At 51.7% G+C, this 13583-nt stretch overlaps 3 protein-coding genes across 3 annotated transcripts; 2 read left to right on the forward strand and 1 right to left on the reverse strand.

Moving 5' to 3' along the window:
- Window positions 1-1823: 1823 nt before the first annotated feature.
- Window positions 1824-2784, forward strand: TGME49_257755 (hypothetical protein; the record flags this gene model as incomplete). Its single annotated transcript, XM_018781152.1, has 2 exons — window positions 1824-1993; window positions 2469-2784. 2 exons carry the CDS (start codon window positions 1824-1826, stop codon window positions 2782-2784), a joined length of 486 nt encoding a protein of 161 aa, XP_018636987.1.
- Window positions 2785-3162: 378 nt separating this feature from the next.
- On the forward strand, window positions 3163-7558 carry TGME49_257750 (homocysteine s-methyltransferase domain-containing protein; the record flags this gene model as incomplete). Its single annotated transcript, XM_002364968.2, has 8 exons — window positions 3163-3285; window positions 3818-3895; window positions 4316-4570; window positions 5077-5189; window positions 5536-5614; window positions 6172-6239; window positions 6422-6482; window positions 7031-7558. The coding sequence occupies 8 exons, from the start codon at window positions 3163-3165 to the stop codon at window positions 7556-7558; spliced, it is 1305 nt and encodes a 434-aa protein (XP_002365009.1).
- A 2180-nt stretch (window positions 7559-9738) lies between these two features.
- On the reverse strand, window positions 9739-13021 carry TGME49_257740 (UMP-CMP kinase; the record flags this gene model as incomplete). The annotated part of the gene is made up of 4 exons (XM_002364967.2): window positions 12113-13021; window positions 11391-11478; window positions 11090-11164; window positions 9739-10298 (listed from the first exon to the last, which is right to left on the reverse strand). Exons 1-4 carry the CDS (start codon window positions 12776-12778, stop codon window positions 9739-9741), a joined length of 1389 nt encoding a protein of 462 aa, XP_002365008.2. The 5' UTR covers window positions 12779-13021.
- Window positions 13022-13583: the final 562 nt, after the last annotated feature.

Genomic DNA, 13583 nt, shown 5'->3' on the forward strand with positions numbered 1-13583 from the left:
ATGAAACAGGAACAGAGAACCACTGTTCCTACGCAGAAGTTTTGCTTGTGAACACGCGTCATCCGGATCTTTGGATACCTGGGAGCCCCTGCTGATTGCCAAGGGCAGTCGTTCGCAGTGGGACGAATTCAATGTGTCGGCGCTCCATCGAATCCACAGAAGCGACAAATATAATGGCGCCGATGTCGAAAAAATCAAAATGATCGACTAAGAAATGGGTGAAATCGTCGCCAGTACTTGGCTTCCAGCTGTACGTATGTGACAAAAGACGAGAGTCAAAGAGGGAGTTGAAAACCACATTCAGCGTCTCTACGACAAACGGGTCACGAAAAAGGTCAAAAAACGAGGCGCCCGGAGCGGCTGAGGCTGCTGGCAAACCGTCGAAGAAAGTGTGGGAGGTATGAAACAGCACTACAGAGTGTGTCTTATTACGCAGTCGTATTCAGCGACGAGTGGGAAAGAGGAATTGCAGAAAAAACGAAGACTAAGTTTGTCACGCAGGTTCGAAAAAACATCCTTTACAGCCACGGATGTAGACAAAGCTGCGGGCGTGCTGCGGGCACCGTAGTTGTATGCAGTTTCTGTCTAGTGGGAATACGAAAAGTCGAGACGGTTCAAAACAACAGCAACATGCAAACGAAAAAGTAACAGCCACTGACGGGGAAGGAGGCCAAACGTCTCTGTTTGCCGCCACTTCAAAAGATCACCCAGAGAAAGAGCACTTGCAAGTAGTTTGTGTCCAATGTAGGACTGGCAAACAGGAGGGTTTTCCGCGGAGAAATCGGATATAAAGAACTGCCTAAAGTGAAGACTTCTGTAGACTTCAAGACCATGAAAACGTCGGCTAGACGAGTGTATATTCCGTCAAGGCAACCTGTGCACGCTCTCCTGTGGCTCGTGCATTGGGACCCCCTCGTTAGGGGGCCGTCTCTCAGCTAGTAAGGCTGGAAAACGACGAAGCCCGTTTACAGCGGCACCCAGGACCATGAACGCACCAAAACACACAACGGGAAAACTAGGAAGAAATTTCAACCAATTGACCTGCACGGTCGGTGCTGCTGAATGAGCGTAGAGTTTGACTCGAGATTGAGGTTACGCAAGGTCACCACCCCAAACATAGTATAGCGCATTGCCTCTCCCGGTCGTCGTTGAGTTCGGTCCAAATTACGTACCTTGTGCGGAAACGCTCGCTGCAACTCTCAGAAATGAATTATTCGAGAAACATCCGCGTGAGAAGCACTGATATTAGAATCTAGGCCAGCGCAGCGACGAATCTGTATCAATTCAACCTCCCCCACGGAGCAGGACAGGCCTGCGAAGTTGCGGCACACGTAGTGTGTCTAGCGCTCAAGGACGCGCGCGATCATCATCGCGTCCGCGTCCGTCGCAGGCGGAAGAAGACTCGAGCAAGTCGACAGACGCCCTCCTTACTAGTTATTCTAGGAAAAGAAGGGAAACAGAGAGAAAAAATAAACAAGAAGCCACGCATTCCTCAGTCTGCTTCGCCTCGCGCAGTAATTCGCTCACTGTCTGGAATAGAAAACCGGTGCGGAGCTGTGCCACATAAGCACGGGGCTCGCGACTCGTATGTTTTTAGTTCGACAACAATGTCGACCGTTTGAAGGGTGCGGGCTGTATAACTGCGGAATACTTGAGAGCTGCTTCCGCAATATATGTAAACCATACAGCGACGCGAGCATTAAACGGTAGATGGGGGCTCGGGTGCTTCACAACGGGCGAATATATAATCCAGGAGTTGTCTGCCGTCTTTCCCTCTCACGAAATGTCAGCAGCGGAGGAACACCCATTTGAGGCGTCCGCGGATGAGCGTGGCTGCGCAACACCAATCTCTTCGGAAACAGCTGGTGACTTTTGACGCGCACGTTCCCAGAGTGAGCCGTAAGGGCGGCGGCAGAAGATGTGTTTGCTTCACATTTCAAAGAGAGGAAGGTGTGCTGCGGGAACGCTGCCGGCATCATCAAAAGCCACAGAGGTAATTCCGGCAAAAAAGCATTCATGCGGCCGGTAGATCCAGGAACGGGCAGAAACCATTCGAAATGCTCGCGTGTGGGTGACACTTTGTGCTGAAGGACATCTTTTGATGTCCCTTCTGAAGGGTTCCTGCCAGCCTCTCTTCCGTGTTAGGACTGGTGCTTTTCGCGGTGACTTGCTATTTTAGGGGAATGCAGATTAAAGCGTGCCGCGAACCCTGTATAAAGTAAGGTGATTTCTTTGGTTTCCCTCGTTCGATGTCTCAGAGTCCCAGACGAGAATAAGCCTGTCCGTAGGCAGAAACATGCTCATTAGCAGCCCATAGACACACGGCTTTAAATGTCATTACGTACATTTTTTTGGTTGAGTTATACCATCGACTCTACCAACGAGTATAAAAACATCTTTCGGCATACTTGTCTCCTCTAAATTCATGCACGGCTGCGTCCGTGTGCACGGGTGTGTCACTCCTGCAGACTGCGGACTACAGGGGCACCTGCGTCCGGGCGCAGAGCTAGGGCGACGGGAAGCAGAGTACGCACCGGGCTTGTAGTTCCCTTTATTGCAAACAGGAGGCGCAGATGCTGGGTTTCAGTCCTAACCTCGACAGCACGGGGATCGAAATCGGATCTGGCGCGGATGTTGGGTTTTGTACTCGTGCGCAGGGCCGACCACAACGAATGTCAACTCGCTTTTGCACCCGAGACAAGAAAAGTTGCCTCATGCCCGCCAGCTCACAATAACGACGGACGGGGTGCGGTCACGAACGCAACACCCCGACATCTGCTCTAGAACACGCTTCCTACTCCTTCCTCCAAGGCAGTTACTTGCGGCGGCAGTTCCCTCAGATCTTTTCCAGAAAAGCTTCCTTCGTCTGCGTTTCGTGTCCGAATTTCAACAAGCGCGTTAGCATCCGTTTTTTACGTTGTTTTTTCGGCGTCTCTTGCAACTGCGGCCGGCTGCGGAGAAACGGCGCAGAAACTGTCACCAGATCCTGCCTTATTTGCTCAGACGTCGGCTGCTTCCTTTGGTTTGTCGCGCTTTCTTCACGAGTGACCCTCGCGACCCTGCAGGAGATTCGTCGACGCCAGCAGACGTATGGGACCATTCGCCACTGTGCGGAGACACCCCGTGTAGACAGCAGTAAAGCTGCCGCAAGTGCTTTGCAAGATGCCGCATGCTGGTTTCACAGATGACATTCTTCTCCTTGACGGCGGCCTGGGCACTCATCTGCGTGCGTTAGGTGCGGAGTTCCATGGCGACCCACTATGGGCAAGCAAGGCAGTTTTGTCGGTACGAAACTCTTCGTGAAGCATGCGAGCGCTTTCCCGTCTCCCCTTACTCGTGTACATGTTCACTTTTTACAGCAACGCTCAGGATGCAGACAACGTGTAGTAGCCTGTGCGGTTGAATGCAGATGCACCTGTGGTCTTCCTTAAAAAGAAGAGACGAGGCAGCGTAGGTGTATGTACACTACTCGGCAGGTGCACTTGCATGACTAGGCGCGTGAGCTGCCGATCGCCCTTAAGAGCCACTTGAGTCAGGGTTGTGCATAAATAGGTGTGAAGACTTCCAATGTAGTGGTTCATGGCGTTTTGCATGGATCTCCGTGTATGTGACAAAGCGAGCATTCCTCTGCAATATGTCTGGTAAGAATAAGCGTGGACTAGAGAATGAAACAAGCAGTCGTCTCCGGAAGACGCACCTGTTCGTTTCGTGCTGACCGAATGCTCGTACCGTCTGGTGCCAGCCTCATCTTGTGGGCAGCGTGGTAAAACGATTTCTGCCGAACCCGAATTCCTCGCGTGTGGACAACTGAATGCAGGCCCCCGACCTCGTACGTCGCGCACATTTCGACTTCTTCGATGCTGGCGCAGATGTCGCCATAACGGCTACTTACCAGGTAAGAAGATCGATAAGGGAAAACGCGTCTGCCGGGTGTGAACTGGGGTCTCTTCTTCCGCATCAAGGGTGTTCGTTGGCTTGCACGACTACTGACGTGTCTTCGGTGTCCTTCGCGATGTTGCTCGCTTCGCATTGGCGCCGAGCTCCTGGATTGTTCGACGCTGGCCCAGCAACCGGCGCAGACGTTACAGGTTGTGTCGCCAACGACTTGAGTCCTCAGTTTAAGATTTTCGCTCACAGCTGGTCCCGCTACAATGAGGGGCATACCGTTATATTCGATGATCTTTTGTGACAATGTTGGTGTAACTCAAATTGTATGCAGACGCCATTTCAGTGCGTAGTGCCGAGGATACCGCATATGCCCCCTGTTATGCAGAAAAAAGCGAAATCATCCTGTTTTGTTGCTTCGCCCCCTCAGGCTTCTCTCACTGGATTTGCTCAGATAGGCCTCTCGCCGAGCACCGCGCACGATGCCGTCGCGCTCGCCATCAATCTCGCTGCTGAGGCTCGGCGGCTTGCCGAGGAAGGCGATGTGTCAGCAAGAAGTTTTGGCGAGGAGCGAGAGAATGAAGGCCCGGAGGTCGACGCTCTCAGAAATGCAGCCACCAGCGATACGGACAGCGTGCAGCAAGGAAATGCCAGAGATGCCGACCGAAGATACCGACGGCGGAACGTGAGCGCATGGCTATGCATTTTCTTTATTACATAGGTGTTGCTATACTACGAGCACTATACATCTTCTGTGGTGGTCCTGCGTAATGTTCTGGATCGAACTCTCCCGAGATTCACGGCTTGAGGGGCTAACATCTGGAGGACGTGTTTACCAAAGGTTAACCTGCACGACGCGGAGATGGGGACAGGGAGGGCTGTCGAGGGACGAACAGAGGATTGCATGCTGTCTGGACGGAAGCCTGTGAATCGTACCTCCTTGCCTCGCGCGCATTTGTAAAGTCACTACTGACATAGGAACAGAATCATTGTCAGAACAGCGCTGGGAGAGCGAAAAGGCCCAACACTGGTGTGGACGGAACTGTGTGTAGGTCCCCTCTTTTGGTCTTCTCCGGAATGCCGAAATGCGTGCAAAACTCGCGAACAGAAGTTGCCGTTTATGACGCTCGGTTGAAGAACTGTGTGCATTCGGCTGCAGGCGTCCTCTCTGTGCTTCTCTGTGTCTTGCAGCGCAAGATCCTTGTGAGCAATGGTTCCTATGGCGCGTCTCTTGGCGGGGGTGCTGAATACCGTGGCAACTACGGTGTCTCCGAGAAGACGTTCCACGACTACCATCGGTGGCGGTGAGTGTTGCTGCACGCCTTCTGCAATCGCTGATTTAAGCTGGCACCCTCCAATCCCCTTTTCTGACTTCCTCTGAGAATGATGTGCCGTACCCATGCATATCTCTGTGCATGTTTACACTAATCACATTTGCATGCCTTTGCAGTTCCAGATATACATATATATCTTAATTTACCACGAGTTAAGACATGGCCTTTCAATTTGCTTGTTTGTATGCGGATACATGTAGGAAGGTGTACACGTGTAGGAATATCTGTAAATCTGTCGGTTCACTTTACAATACATGTATGCATGATTTTGTGTTTGTGTATGTAATTACTCGTCTGCCTTCTGTCGGAATTTCAGGTTGCAAGCAGCGCTCGAACAGGAGCACCTCGTGGACGGCGTGGTGTTTGAAACGCTGCCTGAGCACGCTGAAGCAAAGGTGAGCGTGTCATTCACCGTGCACTGCTTCTTTTGCCTCCACTGTAACGGAGAATCTGCTTGGCGGATACGAGAGCGGAAGCTGCAATTTCTTGCCGGGAGAGCGCAGCAGCAGAAATTCGGGAGGTGCTACGTTCGTGTATGTGCTCCGTCTGCACGGTCAAGTACTAAGGCAGCTGCCATTTCGCACAATAGACGTAGCGTGTGTGTCTTGGCGTTACGGAAGACCATTCGAGAGCGTGTTTTGTTGTTGCAGAGTGCGTTTGAAGTCCTGGTGTCCCGAATAGACAGCATGGCGTTTCTGCATGAGAGACTCCTTCATCTCGAGGGTGTTTTACTGATGGTCAGCAGGTGACTCTAAGCTGAGTTCACTGGAAGAGGTGCACGCAAGTAATGTCTTTGTCTGGGAATGTATTACTAAAAGCGATTTGAGCCCCGGGCTGCTTTAGCGAGCTGGTTTCTGGAAGCAGCCGTCATGATACCGTAAAAAGTAGGGAGAGTCGATGGAAGGTGGGGTTTCCAACGCTGAACGAAGGTTAGTGGTCTTTTTGTTTTCAGGCGATTGTCTCACTCCTTCGGGAGTTCCCGTCCCTCCGAGGCAAAACATGGCTTGCCTTTACGTGCAAGTAAGTCGGTAGATCTGTGTTGTTCCTTAGTCAACTGACGGCCGCCGGTGTTGTTTCGGCTTTCGAATTTTGCGGTCGTCCACTGAGGCGCCGTACCCCTTTGTTCAGTTTGTACCGTCCTTCAAAGAGCAGTCCGACCCTTTCAGTCGCTCCTTTTCACTGTGTCAATTTTTCCTCTGTAGGTCGCCAACGGAGTTAGCCGGCGGCGAGGACTTCCGATCCGTCGTGGCAGATGTCCTTAAAGTAGGTTCAGAAAGAATTGGCGAGCTTTCCTTAAATTCGTTTATACGTATCCCTTGTTCCGTGCATTTCACGTTTCCCGAATTGTCCATGCAATCTGCGTTGCAGGGAGGTGGTTGTGGGATACGCGTGATTGATCCGAATGAGGGAATATTTTTATTCGTATGCGGCGAGGACAGATGCATATAGCATGTTGACTTCCCGACCGTGACTTCACTTCATTCGGTTCGACCCTCACCCACACAACTTCGATCACTTTAGACTATGTTGGATCCAAACATTTCAAGCCTGAACCGTTTTTCTACTGGGTCAGGTGTTGTGTTTCCACCTAACCGGATGGCATCGTAGCAATAGCGATCGCGCCTGCTCTGATGCCTATCAGCCGCATCTGCAAAGCCCTACAATCTGCATCCTCCTCATCGTAGGGCGAAACAAGAGTTGGATGCTGAGACACATACACCGTTCGCGCCTCCATGTTTCGGCGAAACGTGATACTTCGGCATGCGGCCCCTGTATGTGAGCCTATGCATTTCCTTATTTTCTGGTCTCAGCAAGACGGAGCAGACCAGTATATCTCGGGCATTGGCGTGAACTGTGCTCCCATCTCGACGACGGTGCCTTTGCTGTGTTCGCCACCGCTTCGCGATTCGCTCGCTGCGTCTCTTGAAAAAACACGCGATCCTTGGAGCCTCCAAGTCGTGTGCTATCCAAACAACGAGGCCGCCAGGAACACTAAGGATTGCTCTTCCAAGGATTTTGAGTCGCAGGAAGAGTCCTGCCATGGTCATGTAAGCCGTGCCGAGACTTGCATGTGCAGTATAGGAGTAGATCAGTCTACCACGGTGAAACCTCAGACCTCGCTTGTTTCTGGGTCTGCAGCTGGCGGCCTGCGTTGTCAGCCGAAGCTCCGGGCAAATCGCATGCCACACGGTTTCACGAAAACTATAAAGCACCCGCTGGCGTCTCGTGTTCCAGCGTGGCTGAATGGAGGTGTTACTGCTGTAGGCGGGTGTTGTGGGACGGGTCCAGAGGACTTGAAGGAGATTCGCGCTGTTCTCGAAAACCTAGGCGTTTACTAGAGTGATCGCCGGATCATGTCGCATGCAGGCATGGCAGTGGAATTCCGTAGTGAAGCAGCAGTCCAGATCATCAACAATACACGCATGTACTTTTTTGTGACAATATCTAACAAAAGATGTCCCATCCACGCCTGTACTAGTCTCTGATTGGGTTGTAGTCGCCGTCTACGTCCGCGCGTAGGCGGCGGCGAGTCAGGAGACATAGCGTTTCTTTAGTCACAGTACCAGGAGGGCTGTAACATATACATGTGAATTATAATTGTATTCAAAAGCAAGTGGAGCTGGTCTTCCAGTTGTAAGATGTGTATTCAATTCTGTAGTGTATATATACATCCGGGTGAGCGCAGATATATGCTTTTTTTTTGCGTGCATATATTTTGGTCGCCTCTGTGTCACGATGATGAGAACTATGCTATCCCAGGGTGCGCAGAAAAAGGGCAGGCCCTTTTTGGCGGTAAGGCCGCATCCACTGTACAAGGAAACGTGTGGTTCCACAAGGAATAATTACTTAAAACGTCGGGGCCTGTATACGTGAAGGTAAGGAGGCAAGGCGCGCCTACGGCCTCCTTGTTTCGCGCAGACCATTTCGTCGTACTTTTTGTCAGCTCGCATGCAACGAGCCTTTCAATTTCACAACCTCAACCGGGGTGATTCCTGAGGGGTTCTACTGCACGTGCGGTTCGACACTGTTGCTGCATGGGCACAGGGAAAATCAATGCTGAGCTTGAAGCACTGCGTTTTGTGTGTTGTTTTTCCCCAAATGAAAATGCATTTTTCACACCTCTGAGGTGTGTTCATGTGACTCACCATTCGGTGACAGCAACGCCCCGTTTGACTACGAAATCACTTACAGGTGCTTAGTCCAAAGTGATGCCTGCTGGCTACTTGGTTGAAGAGAGAACTGTTCCATGGTCCATCTGAGCGAGCTATTAGAGCAGTGGTTTGCAGAGAGACGAAAAACCGCCCATAACAGGGAGGGTGAAAGACATATGTAGCTTCAGACGGTCAGTGGCACTTCAAAGGACCAGCGCGATTTTGCGCTGAGAAAGGGGAACCTTCTGTACATAGACAAACGGAGCAATGCCTCGCCTACCTTGTCCGTCGGCGTCAAAACTGTCAGATTGTCAGATGTCGGATGCCGTGAGGGGGTTCCATTAGCGCAGTTTCACATGGCCGACACTGTTCTGGAGGAGCTTTCGAAGACCGTTACTCGAAATAGGAAAGCGATAAGTAAGTTTAATCTCCTAGTGACAAGAACGAAGTGCAGACAATCGTAGTTTGCGTCTCTGCGCTGGAGAGAGCGAAGCAGCGTGGTGCCAGTCTCCATATTGGTGCATCTTTCCTTCGAAGCGAATGAGTCTCGATGTCGAAGATTTTTTGTTGGTGCCTTTTTTTGTGAGGCGACAGGATGTCGTCCTTATCCGCTCTGGACACGGCATGTGCTAAAACGGGCACCTCATGCCTTCCGTGTGAGTATGGTGCTTCTCTTACTTTGTTTCCTTGTCGTGGGACACACTGTCCCGCGACCGTACGCACACAAACGAAGAGCGGAAGTGAGAGAGCAACAGAAAACAGATAACGGTTCGCACTGACCAGTCATCAGCCAACACGCGACACTTGCGTCAGAACAGTCCATGGCACTGACATGAAACTCGTTCTGAGAAAAAAAGACACATTCGGCGAAAGGTGCACTCTTCCACAAGAAAATGGTCCTCTTCCCACGGGCCCTTCACAGGCGCCCAAGGGGTTGGGTGTACCTGTTTGACATCGTCGACGCGCTCTGGTGTGTTTTCCGGGGCTCCTTCCACTTGCTCGGACCACCCAGATGCATGTAGCAGTCATGTCCAAGTAGATCGGCTACATCCGCTGACCCATCCCCGTCGTGCGATATGCCCAATGTCAGATCAGAAGGAGCATGCGCGGTGTACCGGAACTATCCCTTTGCTCCAACAACCCCATCCACCGTGGTAGGCAGGTCGCTCTCGACAAACGACATGATCGCGATATCTTCTGTAGCGTGTTTCTCACACAGCCTGCCACAAGCAACCGTTTGCTTCCAGGGTGACAAAACACGTGTCTTGCAACGACGTCTGTGTCTCCATACGCGTAGCAGTACTATTTCCTAGGAAGCCATACGGGTGGAGCAGCTGCTGCGTGACAGTCGGACGATGTTTCGACATTCACAGATTCTTGAAAAGCTGATCGACGCGACTCCACACCTGCTCGACGGTTTGCCCCGCATCGATCGCCTTGACCTTGTTTTGCTTTTCAAAATACTGAACAATGGGCATCGTCTCTTCTTTGTACGTTCTAAATCTCTTCTTGATTGCTGCCGCGTTGTCGTCGGCACGCCCGCTATGCTTCCCACGCTCCAGCAACCGCGCCTCCATCGTTTCCTCCGAGCAGTCCAGAAACAAACAGAAACAGATCTCGACGCCACTGTCACTGTCAGCACAAGCGCCGTTGGCTTGGGAAGCGTTCGCAGCTCCATCAGCCGCGGTCTTTCCCTCGGCTTGAAGCTGCTCGAGAACTTGCTTGCACTGAGGAGCGAGCTCCGGATTTGTAGTGCTGATCTGTTCTAGTTTTGTCATTAGATTCTCCCGCTTCGTGAAGGACAACCAGCCATCGAGATTGTCCTGATTGCGCGGAAAACCGTCGATCAGGAAGACCTCTGACCAGCCTCGTGCCAGCATCTTTTTCAGAAGCAGCGTCAGAGTGATCTCCACAGGTACAATGCGACCTGTAAACACCAGCGGCCAAAGCCAGAGAGAAAGTGAATTTTCCTGTTCGTCTCCAAAGCGCGTCCGGCATCGTTCCCACGAGAACGATGCTTGTCAAGTTCCTTGGACTTATGTAGCTCACTGCGTACATAGGCTAATTCCAACTGAATCCATTGTCGGCATTATAGGTAGATAAACCTACGTATTTCGGACAGACAGAAAAACTCCAAAGCGAGCAACACAGGAACGCCGCCTCTAAGCTGTCTTCTCAAGGCAGTGTCACTAGACTTCATACGCCCGAGAGATGGCTTCCTTCACAGAACAAAAGCAACAACGCTACTGCAAGACGTAAATCGTGTTACACATCTACAAGTATGCCGGTTCTTCGAAACCCCGACGCTCGATCAGCATGCAGAATAGGCACTCATTCGCGTACAGAGGATATGAACCGATAGCTTCTTTCCGACCGCATATGGGGTAGGAAGAATACGGTAGAACGTTTGCACAGTTTTTCTTTGAAGCATGTTTGTATATGAGGACAACACCTTCGCCCAACTTGCAAAATGGTGGACACTCCAGCGCAAAGAGAAATGATCCACAGATTTAGCCTATCCGGAAAGCTCCCCCGCGCCGACCTCCATTACTTCCAGAGACATCTACGTTTGTTGGACACACAGAGACGCCCGCTGATAGTCCATAGTGTCCTCCCTTCTATGGAAGCTCGTCTCTCAGTGTGGAGATTCGTCCAAGCTGAGCAAATGGCTCTTTACTCGCTGTCTCGAAGCGTGCGATATTTCGGTTGGAGCCGTACCTTCGCGGATGCATTCCTGAATCAATTCGCCATCCTTGCTGTTGGGACGCTGGCGTTCCTCTCGCAAACAGTCGCCTAAACACGCACGCAAACCAAAACCAACCAGCGATCAATACCGTGTACGCAGCCCCCTGATATCTCTCTATATGTTCTAACCTCTTGCGGCGCGCGGCACTTGGGGTCAATACGAACGCCAGTTATTTTCTTCGTACTGCGCGACGGATGAGCAATGATATCCGCATTCGCAGCGGCACTCTTTACCAGAAGCAGTCTCGACTTGCCGTCACACTGCCGAACGCACCCGCCGAAATATGGAACACCCGGTGGTGCTTTGTTAGCAACTCGCATTGAGTTCCCTTGCCTGCGCCTGGGCCACCCAGAACGAAAACCTGCGAAGGCGAATGGAAAGCAAGGGACAGACAGCAAGGCGGTCGAAGTAAAACAGGCAGAGCGAAGACCTAAGTGACACTAACCCCGCCCGTTCCCTGTTGTCTCCAACAGCAGATAGGAAAATCAATTAGACGCACCGTTGACGGAGTCTTTTGGTCTATAATAGACGGACTACGTAGAAATCGAGTTCATGATACGATGGCATCAGAATGAAACAACCGCAACCTCGGATTCAATATTCCTTTTTACATGGATTTCTAGAAAGTCTTCGTCCAACTGAATAAAACTTGTGACAAACACTGTGCATTCTCTGAACTTGTGTCCTCTAGGTTCTTCTCTTTTGTAAGGGTGACAGATTTCGCGGATGTTGCTCCCTCCCGGCAATCCTTCGTTGCCGCCTCGTAAGCGAGCAGCCTTTGACGAATCAGCGAACGACCCTTCCAACGAGTCTTCTTCATCGCTCTGGATGAAAGGCTCACAGCCCGCGAAACGTGCGGGTGCGTTCGAGACATTCGTCGGGAGATGCTTCACATTCCAGCTTCAAAGTTTTCCATGCTCGATTGCTGTGAAAGACCCGGTTGTGGAGCTGATCCCCAGCCCCTACCCCCAGCTAAATAGCCTCAATAAACTCACGATCTTCGGTTTCTTCTCGCAGCGGGTAGTTCCGCTTTCGATAGTGTTGGTTGCAGCCATTGCGTCTCTTTTTCCACAGAGCGTAGAAATGCGCGGGTTCATCCGCAAGCGAGTGCAGAACTGCTGAGCGAATGGAGCTGACGAATATGTCGCCGCAGTAAACCCCCGTTCAGTGCGTTGCCCGCTAGGCAGTTGGTTTTCCCACGTTGATAGAGCACTAGGAACTTCCGTTTCACACGCGAGGCGGCCAGATATGGAAGGCAGGACCGAGCAAAGTACAGCCGGCACGGATGGGCCACAGTTAGATGCCAAGGAACTGGACGGCTTCCCGGTCGGAACAAAATACTGCGAAGGAGCACGGATGGAGAATTTGTGGAAAAACGACGAAAGGATGCGTTTGTGTGTGTCTAGGAAGGCAGGACGAACCATGGAAATTTGTGACTGTCCGTAGAACTGCAGAGCTGGGAGGACAGCGGCGCTGCTGTGGACGTACACCTCATGCACAGCGTCGGGAACGAAGGTGCCTAGAAACGACAAACAAGGTACAAGAGCCAAGGACGAGAGCCAAGTTGCCCTGAAAACTGAAGACACAATTCGAGCTACCGGTGTAGACGAGTGACTCCTTCGCGTGTCTTGGAAACTTCCCATGGGCAGTGGAAGGAACATGGAGCATCAGCGTGCCACAGTAACTGACCGTTCTGTGTCTGAGCTGATCGCAATTCAACTGGGCGGTGCGCGTATGTTCCTTCCCGCTTCGACACGAAACGCGCAAAAGGTCCAGGGAAAGGCATGCACGGAGATTTAATCACGTCGGGTGTGGGTGAGTGAGGATGAGTCACTGCCCGAAGATCCTCGAATAAGTAATTCACACGACAGAACCTTCAACGTCTAGGAAACACGATCAGAATCAAAATGCTATCACGCCATTCCAGCAGTCCTTCAGACCCAAGACAGAAGAGACCACCGGAAAGGGCAACAGGACTTGGGCCCTCAGTTGCATGCATGCTGACACAGAACAGGGTGCCGGGGCTGGTCACGAGCCGACGAACTTACTGTGCAAAAAGTCACGCCACAGACGGCTTAAAACCGGGCAGTATCGCCGAGAATAGGCTAGAGTGGACGCACAGCAAGCCAAATTCAGGTAGCTTTGAGAGAATTGTCAAGCGCGCGGACTGCTCAGGCAGATGCACACTGCGCAGCAACAGGAGACACGAGAGGCGGCGTCGTGCATCTGAACACACTTTGTTTTCTTTTCCACACACGCAGGGCCAGGCGCCCCTCGGGTTTCCTTTCAGGCGGAACGTCCGGGACGCTGTGGCATCGTGACGGAGTGGGCTTTTTTTCCGTCTTGTTGGGAAGGAGCGCTGGCGGGGCGAGCACGCATCTCCAATCCTGGAGAAGAAAACTATTCCTATCTTTTTCTCGATATTCGCGACCTCGTTTGCTTTGTGCTGGCGTGTTTGCTTCCTTC

The sequence above is a fragment of the Toxoplasma gondii genome, chromosome VIIb, assembly GCF_000006565.2.
Source record: "Toxoplasma gondii ME49 chromosome VIIb, whole genome shotgun sequence".
Taxonomy (NCBI): Eukaryota; Apicomplexa; class Conoidasida; order Eucoccidiorida; family Sarcocystidae; genus Toxoplasma; species Toxoplasma gondii.